The 19,662-nt window shown below is 39.8% G+C and overlaps 2 protein-coding genes across 2 annotated transcripts; one reads left to right on the forward strand and one right to left on the reverse strand.

Moving 5' to 3' along the window:
- Window positions 1–347: 347 nt before the first annotated feature.
- On the forward strand, window positions 348–8,037 carry COQ10B (coenzyme Q10 homolog B (S. cerevisiae)). Its single transcript, XM_009709255.1, has 4 exons — window positions 348–497; window positions 1,952–2,144; window positions 4,726–4,827; window positions 7,730–8,037. The coding sequence occupies exons 1-4, from the start codon at window positions 376–378 to the stop codon at window positions 7,895–7,897; spliced, it is 585 nt and encodes a 194-aa protein (XP_009707557.1). The 5' UTR covers window positions 348–375; the 3' UTR covers window positions 7,898–8,037.
- A 1,736-nt stretch (window positions 8,038–9,773) lies between these two features.
- On the reverse strand, window positions 9,774–19,438 carry HSPD1 (heat shock 60kDa protein 1 (chaperonin)). The gene is made up of 11 exons (XM_009709266.1): window positions 19,261–19,438; window positions 16,106–16,358; window positions 15,449–15,531; window positions 14,662–14,757; window positions 14,254–14,347; window positions 13,654–13,822; window positions 13,208–13,307; window positions 12,035–12,280; window positions 11,494–11,668; window positions 10,707–10,885; window positions 9,774–10,615 (listed from the first exon to the last, which is right to left on the reverse strand). The coding sequence occupies exons 1-11, from the start codon at window positions 19,432–19,434 to the stop codon at window positions 10,463–10,465; spliced, it is 1,722 nt and encodes a 573-aa protein (XP_009707568.1). The 5' UTR covers window positions 19,435–19,438; the 3' UTR covers window positions 9,774–10,462.
- Window positions 19,439–19,662: the final 224 nt, after the last annotated feature.

The raw sequence follows: 19,662 nt of genomic DNA on the forward strand, positions 1-19,662 counted from the left end.
GTATCTCTTCCTTGATTTTGCTATTAAGAAAGCCTGTTCTGCAAATTAAGTGCATATGAGGCTCATACGTGAACTCAGGCTGCCATGATGTCAGTGTTTAACAGGGCCTTTGTATTTTACTCTGCCAATTACTTTTCTCATGACTGCGGGCTATTTTTAGTTTCTCCTAAGGGGTAAAAAAAATCCCCCTTGTGTTTTTAACAGTGCGTATACTGTTAGGAGCCTTTGTTTTTCCATCTGAATCTGACATTTTCTGGAATGTTACACAACAGATTGTTTGTCTTACCTGAATGTGGTGTTATTTATTTTGCTGATATGAAACACATCTAAAAGCATTTTCACTGTTGCAGGCACTTGGCTTCTTGTGGTATTCTGATGACCAGAATTTCTCCTTTGCAAGTACCTGTAATGAGCCATACCTTTTCAAGAACTTTCTTCAACATTGCTGCACCACTAGTAAATAAAAGAAAAGAATATTCAGAAAGAAGAATTATAGGGTTTGTATAGATGTGTGGAAAGACACTTTATATGCTTATCGCTTTTGTGTTTGTTGTGATTAATCTGAAACCGTAGAAGTTCAAAGACTGAGCATTCCTGAAGACACATGCCCCTGTGACTCTGCCCAACTGGAGACTAGAAAGGAGTTTTGACTTTCAGAATTTGTAGAGATCAGGCTTTTCCAGTCTGAATTTGAATATAAAAAATGTAGGAACCCAAACCCCTTACCCGATAGAAAGAAATAGCAGAAATAATCTTGCTATTCCATGACAAAACCAACCTGGAAAGGGAAGAATAACTATTCATTTCATCTGGTGAAGTGGGAATAAACCAAGAGGTGTGAAAATGCTCATTTTGTTCCCTTCTCTCCCAAGTATGTGCTAATGTTTGCACTTACATTATGTTGTACTTCTCACTTCTCGAAATTTTCTTCTTTCTTTAAAAGAAAGACAACAATTAGTTGTGTGATGAAGAAACTCAGACACATAGAAAAAGACTTTGAAATCTTGTTTGCCTTAAAGCTACTGGAATATTCCAGCTAATTTGATGAGACCGGGACCTGCCCCCAATCTCTGGTCCACAATAATATGAACTATTTGTTTATTAGCATAATTTTTTTGACTATACTTAACACTCAGTTATTTGATAGTTCTTGAACTGCAACAGATTTTGCATAGTCACTTAAAAAGAGCCTTTGTCCAGTAGTACTTACTGTTGAATACTGTTGAACATATGCTTCATTTTAAACACGGACAGAATTAAGTATGTGCTTCAATTCTTTTCTGAGTCAGAACTAAAAATTAAAAACCATAGCTATGTAGTACCATATTACCGTAGAATCTACTAAAATGTTGCCATCATATTCTTTCACATGATTTCGGTATCCTGCTTGAGCAGGGGCATTGAACAAGATAACCTCCAGAGGTCCCTTCCAACCTCAGCCATTCTGTGATGCTGTGAGGTTTTTCCATTGCATGGATTTTTTAATAAAGCTTTTTTATTTGGGCTAAAAGAAGGCAAGTAATGTTCCTCTATCTAAACCTTATGAAATATAGTACTTTATAGTTTTGATACACCTTTTCTTGGTAGCCATGAAGTGTGGATTCTAATGTCTAAGGTCTACCTAAAGAAAGACACAACTGTGCTGGAAAAACTATTTTTCTATTTGAAATGTATGTGTATTTACCTGATACTGCAGAAAGTAGCAGACACCTGGTTCACTGTTCACTAACTGCTGGATGTTGTGTGGTGTTTTGCATCTTTATGCAAAGACTTTTACCAGTTTATTACTTTCTTTTTTTTTCTCTTTTTAATTTCCAAAAACAGTGGTAGTGTTTTCAGATGACTGTATGTTCACCTTCTAAACTGCCATTTTATACCATCTTTGAAACTTCTTAATACTGAGTTTGAAGTTAAAATACCTTGTAACTAATGTTCATGTTTCTGTTTCCAGGTATTCTATGCAGGAAATGTATGAAGTTGTTGCTGTTGTGGAGAATTACAAACTATTTGTTCCTTGGTGTAAAAAGTCAGATGTATTATCGAAGCGCTCTGGATACTGCAAAGCACAGCTAGAAATAGGATTCCCTCCTGTAGTAGAGAGGTATACATCAGTTGTTACCCTAGTGAGACCACATTTAGTTAAGGTAACTTTTTTTTTTTCCTTAGCTATAACATTCCATAACTTGTTTTTTGTTGAAATTCAAATAATTCACTGGTGCTTCAAAACAAAATTGATGCTGGAAGTTCTTTGTGTGGCTCAAAAGTTGTGTTGCTTTTGTTTAAAGACTTAGGTTAACTGGAGAGAATTTGAATGTGCTTTTAAAACATAAGCTGCCAAATGCGGACGGGAGGAATTGCTTTTTAATTTCCTTTTGCTGGAGAAGCTAGCAGCCATTAATGGAGATACACCATTTTTGTTTGTTTTTCTTAAAATTTTGTCCAAGCCTCTCTAAATGCAAAATTAGTACTGACTTAGAAGTTATCATTGACAACTGTAGCTTCTGATGCCTTAGCAAAATTGATAGCTGTCATTCATTACTTTTCTTCTGACAATTTTACCTAGCTAATATGAGAAGTCTTAAACTTAAGTGTAGGATCTGCTGAAGAACTCGTTATTCAGTGTACTGATGAGAAGATAGGAGAGTGGATTTAAAGTCTATTTTTTAGAATTAATTTGTACAGAAAAGAAGCAGTTGTATTTCTTCTACATTCAGCTTTTCAAAACCAATAATTAAAAATATCAAGGGAGAAATTGCAAGTGATGTCTGGATCTTCTGACTTGTTTGCCTTATATATTCAAATCTGTTCTGGTTAGGAACAGCTCAGAACAGATTCCTTACAGCAAAACTCTCTCTCTCTTAATGTGGTAGATCTTGACTATTTTTTGGAGTAACTAGTAGAACTACAACAGTTGATAGCTGTTGAAGATAATTGTTTGGATATACTATTTCATTATTCTTTTCTAGGCTTCCTCTTAAGAGATACTGCACAAAACAGAAACTGGGTTTCTTAAGTACAGGGGAGACATGAATCGGAAAGGGAATATGCAAAGTGCCTTTATTCAAGGTACTTACTGATTCGATTCTGGAAAGAAAAAGTATTTCTCACTTTAATAAACTTGAACAATGGAAAATCTGCATGTTACATGCTAACTGCTCTCCCTTTCTACTCTTCCCTGACAAGACTGGCTTTTTCCTTTCACATAGCTATCAGATTGGCTTACCAACTCTTTTTCCCTGTGATTCACTCAAAAGAGGATTTGTCTTAGAAAATACCATGAAAGTGGTGAGGAGAACTGTTTCTTTACTCTTCTTCCTCCGAGACTTATTAGAGTTTTCTCTGCTGGGATTATATTTCCTAGAAGTTTACATTTTGTTCATATAACCGTAGGAACATTTCTAGAGAAGCGACTGTGTTTGGACTACTTCACTGTCCTCAGAATAACTCTGGGCAAAGGCAGCTGGCATGGTGGTCTAGTATAGCCGGCGACAGAGCGAGCACGGATTTGTTGCTTACGGCAGCAGTGCTTGAGCAATGGAAAAATCGGACTGGTAGCAGCAGCTCTTGCCACACAGGAAAACATGGAATGAGTTTGCTACTTATAAGGTTGGGAGCAAGGGGGACACGCTGGCAATTTTCCCATTCTTCCTGCCCTTTTGGCAGCAGCAGGAAAAGCAAGCCCAGCTCTTCGTGTCTGATCTTCCCTTTACTCCTCTCCTTTCTGTAGAAGTAGCAAGGCACTGCATCTCATTCCTGGGCAGAAAAATGTAGGTATTTTGTGCTGCTGGTCAGTCTTTGAGATGGCTTACCTTACCGTGGCTTTCAAACCACAAGCAACATTTATTCATCATGGGTAGTCTTGTTGGAGCAGAGGTAACAGCTTGTGGTAACAGTAAGAACTTGTTAAAAAACAGTTATAGAAATTCTCTAGAAATCGCAAGCCAATTGAGATTATGTATTTGGATGATTTTGAAGTATATTTCTTTCAATCTTTTTCTATTATAAATACAGCCACACAAAATTAGCTTTATGTGCTCAAAGCAAAATGAGTGAAAATAAGGGCCCTATTGTCACGAAAACTATGAAGCCAACTTCTGCAAATACTTTATTGCTTTAAAGGAGGATTCTGTGCAAGTACTCCTGAAACATGAGTTAAATATGCCTTGCTGGTAACTAAAAGCCAACGTATAAGCTGATTATGAACTTGAGTGTATAGTCTTACTGACTTCACGGTAGCTCTTGATCACAATAGTATCTTGTGACAGAAGATGTTTGGAATTTGTCTTCGATCAGGTTTGTTTTGATGCTAAGTATTCCTGTAGCTCAAGACTACCAATCTATATGTCAGTATATAAAATATTCTATACATGTAGTGAAAAAAGAATACAAACCCTGAAAATATGCATATCCTTTGCTTCAAACAGTGTTGTTCAAAATTCTGGTATATAGCATTAGCATTATTTTGGTGTTCTATGCATCATGCTAGAGATCGGTTTTATGACTCTCAACACAAAAAATTTTCCTCTCCCTTAAAAGAAATTCAGTTATTTTGCTGTAAATGACACTGTGCAAATGGGATCTCATGCTGGGTGTACTATAAGAATAATTCTAACTATGCCGTGACCTTCACTGTCTAACAAAACACAAATGCAAACTTCAGTAATACCAATTTGTCACATTTGTAAAAGCCTAATTGTAGCTTGACTTTTTTAAACTTCATTTTAGGCATCCTGCACAGATGGAAAACTATTTAATCACTTGGAAACAGTATGGCGTTTCAGCCCAGGTATCCCTGGTTATCCAAGGACTTGTACATTGGATTTTTCAGTAAGTATTGCAACTAAGACTACCACATGCTAGGAACAGGGCATAAAAACCGTATCTTCAACTGTGCTTTTGTTTGTTTTTTTTTTTTGGGGGGGGTGTTTTTGGTTTTGTTTGTTTTTTTTTTTTTTAACACATACACACAGAAAATAAGTTTGGTTTAGTCGCTATTATCCAAAAAATGTTTTGCTAACTTTACCACATGGAAACCGCTACAGTGTCCTGTAGAGACAGCAGTCTTCTGTGAGGTGTCTGCATATCATGAAGCAGTCTAGGGATTGGTATCTCTCACCATCCAATCCTAAACATGCTGAAGTTTTACACAGTCAAATACAGAGGGAGAAGTAACATACTTTGCTATTTCCTTTAATTACTCTACAGCCTAAGTGCTCTTGGTACCAGAAAGCAGGTATTCTCCTATCTGTCCTGTTTGGCCTGCAGTTTGGTCAAAATAATTTCCTGGCTTCCAATTTTACTCTTCCATGTATTTTAGGTCTTACTCCTTCCTTCTATAATACATGTATAATAGATTTTTGCTGTCTTTCTACTCTATGATGGGATATCGCTGCAGCTCAAAACTATTGTTCTTTAAATCCAGTATCTGATTTAACCTGTTACTCCTAGATTCCACTAGATTTCCACTCAGGTTATTGCTTTTATATTTTGTCTATGTAGTTTGTCATCACATTTTTTTTCTTACAGTTTGTAGCATTGAGAGTAGGTGTTGCATTGAGCACGTAACTAAGCTGGGGTTCAAAACAAGCTACAAAAAAGTACACTGAAATGTGTTGATCCTGCTGCCATCTACTGGGATACTCTGCTTTAAAAGTTATCTTCTGTAAATAGGAAAAAGAGCTTCTGGAGTATTTGTAAACTAGCACAATAAGCTCCTTGGGTTAATAACTTTCAACTTATTGCTGTATTGCACTTCAACAGTAAAAATGAATCTATAGGCACTCAAAAAATACATTTCTCATGGGATTTGCCAACAATGCTTGCATGTTACTTGCTCATGGTATTTGAATTTCTCCAGGCAAATAAGTGCCAGTTCCTGCTGCTAACGAGTATGTAAGCTAGCCTTTAACTCAAGCCATAAATCAGTTGAGAAAACTTGAATTAAGCAAGTGTTTAAACCCTATAATCTAAATACTGAGTTTGTGAGGTTAAGAGCTTCAGTTAAAGAGAGTCAAAACTGGACTTAAAATGGCTATTTTCACTTTCTTGGGGAAACGCTATGGATACTTCTTACTGCTTACCCCATTTTGAGGTAGCAGAAGCAAATGTTGCCAGCTGAGCAGGGGGCTGCCTCACAAAGGCAAGTCCTCAAGGACTCTAACCCTTGCTAGTTACTGACGTGATGTCTTACTTGCCTCTGGGCCCCTGCAGGTAGGGATGATAAGCATTTCGCAACAAACTTCTCAAAACATACTGTGCAATTACCGATATTCAAGAGAAAACTTTCAAGAATGCTCATTTACTTTAGAAAATATAATTTGAGTTTTGGGTTATGCTGGTTCCCACAAGCTGCTGTATCCTGTTTTGCCAGCCTGATTCCAGGAGACGTGTACATACAGCAGGGAATTTTTCTAGTTTGGTTTCAGCTCTTAAATGATTTGGTAGCTAGGTTGAGGCACGACACCATTTTTACCATCTGTAAACTCTGTAAATGCATACCATTCCTCAAGTTTTTACATAGTTACTGAACATGATGCCAAACTCATTATCCCTGCTCTGCTGAACTCTACATGCTCTAAATGACTACTCTCAGACTTTCAAAAGGCACATTAATTTTACTGATGCTTGAGGTCAAGCAAATGTAAATGAAACTAGATTTGGCTTACAGTCCAAGTAGTTTAATTACATCTGTGCTACTGTTTCGAAGCTAATATGCGTTACTCGTAAGCAATTTGACAGAAGCTGTATTTGCTCCATTTGGCATTTCATCTGCTGCTTTCTCAGGAATGACAAAAATACTTAAATCTCAATCCAAAAGATATGCTATAGCAGGGGTGATGATAAAATTGCAGAAAAGCAACCCGTTTCTTTTCCTGAAAATCTGTAATCATTTTGGGAAGCTGTGTATTCCAAAACAATGCCATTCCGTAGCCCGAGGGGAATGTTACTTAACTAGCCTGAAGGCCAACACAGCACAAAAGCAAAGTTGAAGGCTATTTGACATAAAAATGACCTTTTCTTTTGAGGGGGGAGAGAGAAAGCCAACTCCCTGCACCCCAGCCATAAACTGTTAACTGCGGCAGTAGCTTCAGTTTAACTGCAAGATTCAGCAGCTAAAAGAAAGTGTAGCAGTTCAGTTCTGAGCACTGCAGTAGGAGGCTGAGGGCATGGTTCAGAGGACTTAACCCGTGTCAGTAAATTGCTCATTTGAATGTACCATGCACCTACTGAGATGGCAAGAGTGATTTAAGATGCTGGCATTTAATCGGTAACTATTTTGAGCTGCTTTTAAATATCTTGGGTTTACTCCAGCTTACCTGTAAGTCTGCTGTCTTGCCACGCAGGATTTTCTTCAGACTTTTTTCCCCCCCCCAAGTGAATTCTGTGTGCAAAGTAATGGAGTTATTGTTTGTCAATAGTTTTTCATTCTCCCCAATCTTTTACTTATGTTTTGTGATGCATCATTTGAGTAAAATACTGTTTAGATAAATGGAAATTATTACTTCAGAGAACTGAATGAAAGGATTCTTCTAATTGAAAAGCTGAGGGAGGCAGTCCTCTGACCAAGGAATAAGGCTTTTCTGCACAGACACACTCAACCTGTAGTTCAGTTTCAACTGTTCTTTCTCCCACAGCTTACTTGCAGACTAACTAGAGAGTCTATTTGTAACAGCATTTTACCACAACAGCAGATACAGGAAAACTAATTCTTCTCTGTTTTCCTAAACAGGTTTCTTTTGAATTTCGTTCACTTCTACACTCAAAACTCGCTACATTATTTTTTGATGAAGTGGTAAAGCAGATGGTAGCTGCATTTGAAAGAAGAGCATCCAAACTCCACGGCCCAGAAACAAGCATACCTCGGGAGCTAATGTTTCATGAAGTTCATCACACGTAAAGGGAAAATTGTAACAAGCTCCATTATAAACTTGTTTGTACACTTCCTTCTTACAAGAGGTGCCATGCTCCTCCTTCGGGGCATCTTATTTCCTGAGCTTTGTGTGTGATTCTATACTGTACAAAACACACCTGTTCAGCCAGATGTACATAGAACCTTCAAGCTGCAGTCAAGTGCCACTTAGTGTTATCAGTAAGAGACAACTGGCAGCTACTGAAACACAAGATATCTCAGGCTGCCATTTACTAACTTGCCAAATGGTTTGTGTAATCACAGCCTAAGTTCTGCCTTATCCAAGCTTATGTTTTTTTAGCATTGTAACGTATTAACTCAAGTTTAAGTTATGAGTAGCGTGAACGTAACTGAACAGCATCAAGTCGGCCAACACTGGCGAAGGGAAGGGAAGCTGACATCCTGGCTTTGCGGAGTTTGGAAGTTTGTCAAGCATGGAGTAGCAAGTGCTGTTAACCCAAATGAATGATAAGGGGAAGTCGGGAGTCTCCAGCTGCTGTTGAACTCTGATCAGCAACTGCTACAGAAAAAAAGCACAGCCTCAACCCTCCTGAGTTTTCAGATGTTAAACTTATGTACATATAAGGAGTAGTGTAACACGAGTGCAGCAGTTCCCGGTACAGCCCGTGGTTCATAGCTCTCTGGGCTCTGGCCACTGATGAATTTGCAGTACATTTGGCAGGCTGAACTTGCCTACCCGCCCCTCTTTCACTGTTACATGTTGTACTGAGGTTAGGGTAGATACATCTCCTCTAACACAGAGAGTTCCCAGTTCCAACACAACTTTTTTAAAACCAAGTACGTAAGTGTTACCTCTTTGCGAACTAGGACATGGCTGCAGAACGCTGTACCGCAGTGCTCGCCTCCCAGGAAGAAGGGAACAAGATGTCCTCCACTTACTGCAGACAAACACATCCAAGGCCAGTTGTCATTAAAAAACATATGTCATTAAAAAACATACAATAGAGCTAAACCTTGGTTTGTAGGGTTTTTTCAGTATCATACTACCGTTTCATTATCAGTCTATTACAATGGTACCAGTTGTCTGGATTAAATTTATTTTCAGTAGTTCTATTCCTGACATGACATTGATACTCTTTTTCCAGTCTCTAAAGAAACATGAAGTCAATATGTGGAAAGAGATTTAAAATCCTGTCTATAGGCTGCCTTGTTTTACCAAATTTCCTTACTGAAATTAGGTGAAGCTTCAGGTCAGGTGTTGAAGCTGGTCCTTTCTCCACATGGTTACTACAGAATAGCAGTATTAGGTAACATAGGAAGGCATGTTTCAGGACAAAACCAGCCCTGAAGCGGTTTCAGACCATGAAATTTCACATATCCTATCTGTGAAGGACAGGTCTTATTAAAGGTAGGAAGCTGGGGAAAGTGACAGCTGGATTGAGGTCAGTTTTACAGCACCAAGAAGTCCTAAAGCAATGGTGTTTGTTGAGACAATCAGATAAACATACCCAAGTTTGGGAACACCATGGTTTTGAAGTTTGCAGAGCAGAAAAGACTTTACAAATCCATGTTACTAGCTGCGTCAGCTCAAAGAACACAGTAGGAGGCAAAGTAAACTGCAATTTTTAAGGGTAAAGCACCATCTAGTGCAAAATAAACTAAACCCTGGAGCCCATTACCAGAAGGCTGGAAGACCAGACTGGAAGGCTCAAGGCCAGAAGGCACCTGAGAAAACCAAGTATTTAAAAAACCCACAATCCTCTCTTACCAAAGAAAACTTACCTGTTTCATGCCCGCAGGGCACTTTCCCTCCCACAGTAGTGTGAGAGATGTGCTGGGCCTGTTCCAGCGGACGCAACGAGCAGTACAGACAGAGCAAAATAAAGCCAGTGCACGTGCCTTATTTGCATAGCATTGTTTAATGTATCCAAGAACTGTAGTGCCAGTTCAGTTTAGGTATTTCTTACCAAAATTAAAGTTACTTGTATTTCTGAGAAACCCTCTAGACAAAGGAATGTTTCCTGGAGGGAGAGGCCCTGCCGTTAAGTGTCAGACTTCTAGTAAACCTTGGAAGCAGCAGCAGGCTGTCAGGGTTCTCCCATGACTATGGCTTTGTGTGCAGATGAATAAGGTGATACATTTAGTAACTTTTGAGCAGTTTGTTTTATTACATAAAGGTCACATAACTGTGTATTTGCCTACTTTGTACACAATCGTCTAGTCTCACGCACAGTGGCTTCCAAGTTCTTCCTAGTACTGGCAAGCACCAATAAATTCTGAAACAGAATATCAAGTGCCTTAATTAAATTTAAATCAGGACCTCGGTAGATGGATCTTGCACCCAGTTATCAGGAATGTACAAATGTCTTTATTCAAAAAATACAAAATAAATTATCTGTAGGCATGGACAATGACTGTAAACAATTACACGTGTGTTAAATGAAATCCAGTAACTGATGGTTACAGTGATTCTTTTAAACACCAGCCTCACTTCAGTCACTATCCACCCTCTTGCACTGACAGCTAAGTTTTTGAAGTCAGAACTGTCAGTCTTAAAACAACACAGCTCATGATGCATCCCTAGCCCAGGAATCAGAACATGCCACCTCCCATTCCTCCACCCATCCCACCCATTCCTCCCATTGCTGGCTCCTTTTCTTCTTTAGGAATTTCAGTCACCACTGCTTCTGCTGTTGACAAGAGAGACGCAACACCTGCGGCGTCCATCAGAGCCGTTCTCACAACCTAAAAACGGGGAAGAAGGAACTCAATACCTGCTGACTCTCACGTGTGGCGGGAGGAAGGAAAGCTGAGAATTAAGGCTATTTTAGGTTACCTTCGTTGGGTCTATGATTCCTTTTTCTACCATATTTACAAAATCCCCAAGCATTGCATCATAGCCAACTTCTGATGGACTTTGCAGGATTTTTTCAACTATTAATGATCCTTCAACCCCTGCATTCTTTGCAATAGTCATTGCTGGGATTTTCAGTGTTCTCTTTATTATTTCGATGCCTGTAAGACAAAGGATGTTTAGAAGCACATATTCTGTATGCTGCTCCCGCTGCCAAGGCATGCACTCACGTGCTGGAGATCCGTACAAAAAGAAAGAACCCTCTGAGCAAGAGCATAAGCTGTTTTTATCAGCTCCAGGGAAAAAAAGTTTTTTGTTACTTGCCATTTGTCAACAAATGAAATCTTTGCAGGATATTCACACGTGTTTAGTTTTACTTCTGCAAAAGGTAGTAAGGAGTATTATTGCTGTAACAGGGCACAAAGCCTTTTTCCATTTGATTTGCCACTCAAATCTCTTAAGCATTCTTAGATTTTATGTCTGTGCAACAGCTGCAACAGTCAACTCAATTCTCCCTAATAGTCTGCAATCCTCTGCGGGGGCACCCGCTGCTTTATTGTTATGGGTCCTTTCATGTCCAAGTTGGGGACGCAGTGAGAGCCCCTTCCACTGCATGGCAGAGACCGCCATGCCAAGGGGCTACCAGGTTCTAAAGATTAAGTAACTAAAAACTCACTGAAAGCAATCTGCATGTAATCTTATAAAGCCTCAGGACAGAAGAAAGTCTATTCTTAACACTTCCACACACACGTTCAAGTAATTTACTTACCGATTTTCTGATCTTCATTGGCTGGAACTAAAGCATCTAATGCTGGAATGCAGCGAAGCAATGCACAGCCACCACCTGGAACGATGCCTTCCTCGACAGCAGCGCGGGTGGCGTTCAGGGCGTCAGTAACTCTGTCTTTCTTCTCATTCACCTCAACGTCACTTGTGCCACCAACCTACAACAAGCAAGCCACGTGTCAAGCTACCCACAAGGAGCCCACATGGGCGAGCGCTGCCGGCTACAGAACTGCCGCCACAAAATTCAACAGCCAACTTGAGTCACTAACTGGAAAGTGCCAGAAAACAAACCCCTGCTCTCCCATACTGGCAGTGTTCTTTTGTACCTTAGCACTCAAGAAGCCTAAACACACAGTTTTAGTTGATTATTTCATCACGTTCCTAATACCAAAGTGTAGCACTGTAAGAAACCAAATTCCTTATCCAAATCAACCACTAAGATGACAAGACAACCACAGAGTAGTAACTTAGGTTGGCAATAAAGGACTGATACAGCCCCTTTCCTAAGAAGTTTAACTTCTCACCTTCAACACTGCTACTCCATCAGAGAGTTTGGCCAACCGCTCATTCAGTTTCTCTTTTTCATATTCACTTGTAGTAACTTCTAGTTGTTCGATAATTTCTTGAATACGTTTTTCAATTTGAGCCTTTTCACCCTTCCCCTTTAGGAGCATGGTGTCATCTTTTGTCACAATGACCTCTCCAACTTTACCAAAGTCATGAGGCTGAATATCTTCCACATTTAGGCTCAAACCCTCTTCTCCAAACACCTGAAACAAATTATGTGAAAAGTTGGAATTCACAGCTTCTCCATACATGAATTTTTTATTTATAGGCACATGAACACATACAGCAGGGTAACAGTGCAAAATAATGACACTGCTGCAGCCAAGCTGAATGAAACTCTTCCCTTCTCCTAACAGGGTCCAGGCAGGCAGGCACCTCACAAACTGGCCCTCACGGAACAGGGAGTTGCTGACTCCTCTTTCATGGCCGACTAATGGGGCTCACTGAGTCAAAGGGCCTGGAGGAGAGCTGTGCTACAGAGTCGTCCTAGTGTTTTGAGGAGTTAGGAACATTGGCACTAAAATGACTTGAGTTTGCCCGTTTGTTACTTTGTGCTCCAGTTAGTTTAAACATTAACTTTTATTTCAGTAATCACCTTTGGATCCCAGAATCATGCTATGATTTTGAAGTGTGTATAGAAAAAAGCAGCATAAAGGGACACTAGTCAGCACATCAACTATTTGAGCAGTTGTGTAAAAAAGAAAGTTATCCAGTCTATTCCAAACATTTAAAAAAATGGTATTCGCCATACTCAAGTCTGGGCAGTTGTGAGACACTCAGTTTTATAAGGCAGTAAGAAAGCTTTGCTATTTCTATGAAGTTTCCTTGAAGTCCCTCCTTCCCCTTCACAACCCAAGTGCTGCAAGGAGATTGCATGTAACTTCAGTCAGTTAAAAGGACACCCTACTCCTGTCTGGGCAGGGGTGTATTACACAGCAATTATCAATATCCACATTTTAAAAAATACAAAGATTCAGACATTAGAATTACTGTTACATTTCTGAAAGAACAGGACACAGCCTGCAACACAGCAAATACAAGCCACGGACCTAAAAATATACATTCTTTTCCTCCTTGAATACCATCAGCATTTCTTAGAGCAAAAAGCCAGTTAAAACATCATTACTTACAGCACCGCCAGTAGCAATTGCCATATCCTTAAGCTGGTTTTTCCGGTTGTCACCAAAACCTGGGGCTTTTACAGCAACAACTTGAAGACCAACCTTCAGTCTGAAGAGAAAAATTCAGAGAGCAACACTCCACACATGTTCAGAGAACAAGTCTAATTATTAAAACCAGTTATTGCAGTACAGCTCTAAAATCAAGCAGAGAGACCTTCACGAACTGAGCTGGTTTTGCTCCAAAAGGTAGGTAGGAAACAACTGAAGTTCTGTCCAAACCAATACAGAGTACGGCTATGTACAAAAGCGGCTCTTTCTTTGGTACTGCTAACAGAATAGACAACGGCACTACACCGTAGCAAATTCAAATACACGCTTTTGTGTGTATTCCTTTAAAAGGACAGAAACACAAGAAAAAGTGGTATTTGTCTAAAAGTATGGATTTTAAGCCTCACCTGTTCAAGACGAGAGTGCTGAGGGCTTCTCCATCAACATCTTCAGCAATGATGACCAAAGGTTTGCGGTGAGCATTGGCAATTTCAAGAGCTGGAACTATGGACTGTACACTAGAAATTTTCTTTTCACTGATTAGAACATAAGCATCCTGGAATTCACATTTCTGCCCTGCAGAAACAACATGCGTTATCTGAACCACCCAATTATAAAAAACATATTGAGCATTGTCTTAAACTTAAGGAGGTACTTTAGAGCAATCATTGCACTTTTCAACGGTATTAAAAAAAGAGGCACAAATTGTTTTCTCCAAGACTCCGCTTTCAAGCCTACATTGCTCTGGAGTGTTGCAGGGCCAGCGTGGTGTCACACTGTCCACACTTAGCATAGAAGAAAAAAAAAAAAAACAACACACCACCACAAAACCCACAAACTAAACCCAAAGACTCCAAGCTTTTACCAAGACTTAAAAGTTTCTGATGGAGAAGGACCCCTGTCCTATTTGCTGTGGCACATAATGTAACAGATTGTAAAAGTCTTTATGACATACCATTATTTCTACTAGAGCCCCCATAAGGTATTTGACATTATTGTTAACTCACCTTTGGTTGTATTAATAAAATATGGAGAGATGTAGCCTCTGTCAAATTTCATACCCTCAATGATTTCCAATTCATCGTTTAGAGTTTTTCCATCCTGTTTAGATGCAAGCAAGTCTACATTAAAGACCCCTTCTTTACTACCAAAAGCACATGTATAGTTTTAGCATACCATGCACAACAGAATGAAAGCCTCTGCACCACACATCAATTTTATGTGTTTCCCTTCAAAACAGAAGGATTGTAAGAGGGAACAGTGACAAACCCTGATCTAAAGGAGCTGGGGAGGGAGGAATTATGGTGGGATACTGCATGTGAGCAGCAGCAGCCACACCACACGCCACAAAAGCCAGCCCTAACCAGAGAAGACAGTCGCTTTGCACTTAAGTCTGTATTTTGGCCAGTTCTTACCTTGACAGTGATCACACCCTTTCGTCCAACTTTTTTCATCGCATCAGAGATTATATTGCCAATCTCCTGGTCTCCATTTGCTGATATTGTGGCAACCTGAAACAGTAAGCCATTTAATCTCATTTCACAATATAAACAATTTGTCCTCACTATAAAGACATCAGAATAACCATTTTCAGTTCTCGCATTTCCTGACACGGCAGGGCAGATGACTGTAGCACACCCACACCAGGACATAAGAACTCCCTTAGGAGGGCTCCCGGGCAGCTCAAGCACAGGGCCAAATCTGCATGCTGGGCTCAGGCAGCACCCCCAGGCCAGCTGAATCAGGGGCCAGGGTAAGAAATAAGCCATGAAGGCCAACACACCTGGTGCCTGAGACCCAGCAGGGCACCCACCTCCACCTGAACCTCCCACAGCAGATCTGCCATCGCCTCCCATCCACAAACACATCTTTGCTCTCATCACTTCTCAAGTACACAAATTTATGTTTTAGGACCACATTTTGGAATGAAACTTGAAGATGAGAAAAACTAATTACTTCTGAACCACCTTCTAGCAGCATAATTGAAGAAACAAATCGGAAGCTTTAAATAACTCAAGAAAATGAAAGTGTTACCATGAAGATCATTCAATGAGACATACTCTGCATCTTCATATATAGAGAAAAAAACCTCAGGTGTCATATACACACAACCTAACTACATTAAACCTGACTTTACAAAACTTCCTCTGAAGAATAGCTATGTATGGTTGGGTGGGGTTTGTTTTCTTTTTTTTTTTTAACCTGTGCAATTTCTTCTGGAGTTGTAACAGGTTTAGACAGCTTCTTCAGTTCAGCTATGATAGCATCAACTGCAAGCATCACCCCTAAAGATGAACAGAATATTTATGAATGAACAAAACAAGGTATACAGCACAGAAAAAAAACCCCAACACCCCCCAAAAAAAAAACAAATGCGTTAAGTTTCAAACCAAGAAGTCCACACTGCAAAAATGCATCAAGTTTCCACATTCAAAAACAAGTGACTGGCAGTTCTAGTTCCATATTGTCATTTGTATACCTAGCAATCATTTTTTGAAATTGCTGTGACATACTTTGTTATCATCGAAATTTATGGCAAAATTTATTTACATGGCACCAGTAAATTTATATACTTATCAGAAATTAATTAAATGCAGAAATGGTTTTAAATGGAGTTAACTGTTTAATTTGTCATAGGTAAACTGCATATAAAATAATAAAATTATTAGAAAAATAAAGAATTTTTCAGAGTAAGTAATGTAACAGAAACAAGCGGGTTCTCTACGCATCACTCCTCATATAAAGCTTTATGTGGCTTTTCAAAAAGAAGGCAACTGATTCAGGAAGCCTGTCAAATTTGATATATGAAAAGTTAAAAGACAGTGATTAAACATTAAAAACAAGGGAAAAATAATTTACCTCTCCTGATTTCTACTGGATTAGCTCCTTTGCTGATCTTCTCAAAGCCTTCCTTGGCAATAGCACGTGCAAGTACCGTTGCAGTGGTGGTACCATCTCCTGCTTCTTCATTTGTATTGTTGGCAACATCTTGAACTAATCTGGCTCCAATATTTTTGTATTTGTCTTTTAAGTCAATTGCCTTTGCTACTGTCACACCGTCTTTTGTCACTTTGGGACTCCCCCAGCTTTGTTCAATAATAACTGTTCTTCCCTAGGGTGACAAACAGCAAGTATTAAATCAAAGCCACATAATCCACAGCATGTTACTCTAAGAGCTCAACTGAAGATGAAGATCCTCTCAAACAGCCACAGCTGAACAGAAACATCACCTTGCAGACAGCTTTCAGCTGGGACTTTTTTCAAGCACACACATTACCAAGGTTCTGCAAAACTGGAAAAAGGCTCAAAGGTTTTATACTTTCACAGAATGAGGCTTCATTCCCCATCCATAACGCTTAATACTACAGATTCAGAAGTCCACAACTAAAATAAGACTGGCCTTACACAGAAAAATAATTGAACGGACTCCCTCTAACACTGATATTTTCCCCCCAAAATTAAAATGTAACAACATAATGGACTAAATTTGCAAAATTTCCATCACACAATAAAGGGTCTATGTGATTGAAAAAACAGTAATAGAAAGCTCAATTTGTTGCATGTTCTGGGGAGAGGACAAAAAAAAAGCAGAGACTTGCAAACCTTATCAGTGATTAGCAAAGAGAATAAAGAATACTGAACAAATTTGTGTTAATGTGTTGCAATAACTTCTCAAACATTGCAAGTTAAGAAGCCCTTCTTCTCTTAGCCCCTACTTGCATTCAACTAAAAAGCTGGCCTATACAGACCCAGTTAATATGGGAAACTGTAGACCATACAGGGAACACAGAGCAGATGTACCTGCAACAAGAGGATTGCTTGTTCCCAGATCAATTCAATAGCTTGAAGGGCTGCCCCAGTCAATCATGTTCCAGTTTGAACTGGAAGCAGCAGAAACGCAAGAAGCCACCTCTGCTCCACTGCTGCCCTGAAACTCCTTAGCTCTCCTGACAGCCGGAGCTGTTGGCAGAGGGGAAGGGAGAGCAACTGCCCCCACCTCACCACTGTCGCTCCCAGCTGTGGCTGCCCAAGCCCCCTCATCACCTGGCCTGTCAGCTCCAGCTCAGAGCTGACCACACCAGCTCCTGCCCAGACACTGCTGTTCCTGATCACGTGCCAGCGCGGCCTCAGCTCCGACCCGAGTTTGGATCACGTGCCGAGCAAGCTAGCCAAGATCTCCCATACAGCACGCTACCACTACGGCACACTGCGCTCCTCGCTTCCAGAGAGCCCACTCACATCTGCCTCAGCGATTTCACCAGCCGCGGGTTCCTGCCACGCACCGCTTCTGAAGTACAACTAGCCCGAGAAGCTGCAAAAGCAACATTACGCGTCAGGTAACTGACACTGAACTTGTGAAAGAGCTTACATAATTCCAACTCTGTGCTATAAAACAATTATGCCAAAATAACGCATAACCTGACTTCTTACTGCTGTTTTATTTGACCTGCACTTCTCCTAAATCTAAAAAGGTGGTTCAAGAGTAAGAACACTCACTTTGGAGGATCCTGCTACTGATAAGTTCTTCATGTAGTCTTTCCTTGTTTTGCTCAATTTTATTCCGTATTTTCACATGGCCTTATTCCAAACATTTGTTTGGTAGCTATGAGGAGAGCAGCACAACAAAATCTACTTATATCTGATGACATTAAAGGACATAGACTCAATAGACACTTACTATCTGTGTTTCTGGAAAAGGGAACACCACCAGTAAATACACATGCATTTTGAATGGTCCTGCATATCAAGAATCCAAGCACTCACATAAACCATTCTGACAAAGCAATCAACACGTCAGCAGCAATATCAAAAGATTGTGTGAGACTGCAAACCACGTTCCTTTAAACAGAGAACACCGCCAGAGAGAAGTTTCTTCATGAGAGTGGTATTTCTTTAAAGTGCTGGAAGCAGAATGGGGCATTACAGTACAATCCCTAAACTTCTACAAATATATGGAGAACAGCAGATAAAGTGAGAACACTGGAACAAAAACGCCACAAGGTTACAGTAAGTTGCATCAGGAACTGCCCTTTAACCAGGGCATTAGAACTACGCTTAGGCATTCACAAAGCAGCCTGATCCAAAAAACTAAGAGTTAAATTAACTGACTACACTTAAACTTTGCTCCTTTATGGAAAACAGCCACAGCTTGCTGACATCACTGTTCCTTAACCTTCATCTGCTCAGCTTATAGCATTTTTCCCTTTGAATAAAACTAATAGAGCATCAAAAATGCACAAAAAATACCTGAATTTTACAGAGGCCAAGCAGCCTTAAGAACTACCATGCATATGCTGTTATTATATGGAACAGATATTCCTATGAGTCCAAAAGAAAATGCATGTCTCTTCCCTAAAAAGGAATCTCATTTCAAGCTTTACTACACATTGCATGACTATGCAGAATCCAGTAGCTAGTTTTCCAAATGACCTAGAACCTACAAGAAATCACACACTACTTTATAAGCAACATAAATGAATGACACTACCACGGAATTTTACTTAAGCCGATAACATTTACCAGCCAGCTGAAAACACAGCAATACACTTTCAATGTTTCTTTCATCTTGTTAATACTAAAAGGTAAAGTGATACAAAACCATAATTCGTATTAAAAAAAACCTCCCATATGCTAAATAATGCACCTCACGATATAAATAATTTAACTATCTACTGCATTGTTATAGGCTACCAGCTGAGCCATGGTAACCTCTTAAGCACAGCCCCTTAACCTTCAAACTGTTTAAACAAATATACTGCAGCTTTCATAGTGACCCAATTAATTTTACTTTGGTACCGTGAAAAGAACATGCACTATTGTCATGGTTTGGGTGACAAAAACTAAGAATATGGCTGCCTGCAGTAGTCTGTCCATACCCCGACATCTTTGCATTATAGACCTGCAGATGGTAGTCACATAGCTCTACTGAGGGAAAATTAACAACTGTTTTCTATTACAGTGTTCTCAACCACATCAAAACGTCAACATAAAATAAAAGCAAAATCTTCCATTACCTTTGGCCCCATGGTGACAGCTACAGCATCTGCTAGAAGATCTACTCCTTGAAGCATAAGAGCTCTAGCATCTGCTCCAAACTTAACATCTTTGGCATATGCTCGTGTTAGATGGGGGGCGAGTGCTCTGGACACTGGCCTTATCTGACGGAGTACTGTAGATAAACGGAGCATGTCTAGAAGAATAAAACAAATCCAGACGAAAATACAAGCGTTATGTTTTTGCACAGCCACTTCAAGACCAAAAGAGGACAAAAAGGATTCAGGAAGTAAAGCAAGCGACGATGACCTTTTCGTTTTTCGACTGCCTGAAATGGAGACACGCAAGCACCTGCAAGTAACAGGGCTGGGGAGCCCAGATCCTCAAGGCAAGATGGGGGCTGCAGCAGCTCCTCACCGAGC

The sequence above is a fragment of the Cariama cristata genome, unplaced genomic scaffold (genome assembly GCF_000690535.1).
Source record: "Cariama cristata isolate BGI_N322 unplaced genomic scaffold, ASM69053v1 scaffold18100, whole genome shotgun sequence".
NCBI lineage: Eukaryota > Metazoa > Chordata > Aves > Cariamiformes > Cariamidae > Cariama > Cariama cristata.

What these genes read in the sequence shown, in the direction of transcription:
- HSPD1 (XM_009709266.1), bottom strand. Translation starts at nt 19,434, where the DNA reads ATGCTCCGTTTATCTACAGTACTCCGTCAGATAAGGCCAGTGTCCAGA. An exon ending in CTGTCACCATGGGGCCAAAG is followed by an intron (nt 16,359 to 19,260) that starts GTAATGGAAGAT and finishes TTGTCACCCTAG; the next exon opens with GGAAGAACAGTTATTATTGA. An exon ending in TTTTATTAATACAACCAAAG is followed by an intron (nt 13,823 to 14,253) that starts GTGAGTTAACAA and finishes TTGTTTCTGCAG; the next exon opens with GGCAGAAATGTGAATTCCAG.
- COQ10B (XM_009709255.1), top strand. Translation starts at nt 376, where the DNA reads ATGACCAGAATTTCTCCTTTGCAAGTACCTGTAATGAGCCATACCTTT. An exon ending in TCAGAAAGAAGAATTATAGG is followed by an intron (nt 498 to 1,951) that starts GTTTGTATAGAT and finishes TTCTGTTTCCAG; the next exon opens with GTATTCTATGCAGGAAATGT. An exon ending in TGAGACCACATTTAGTTAAG is followed by an intron (nt 2,145 to 4,725) that starts GTAACTTTTTTT and finishes ACTTCATTTTAG; the next exon opens with GCATCCTGCACAGATGGAAA.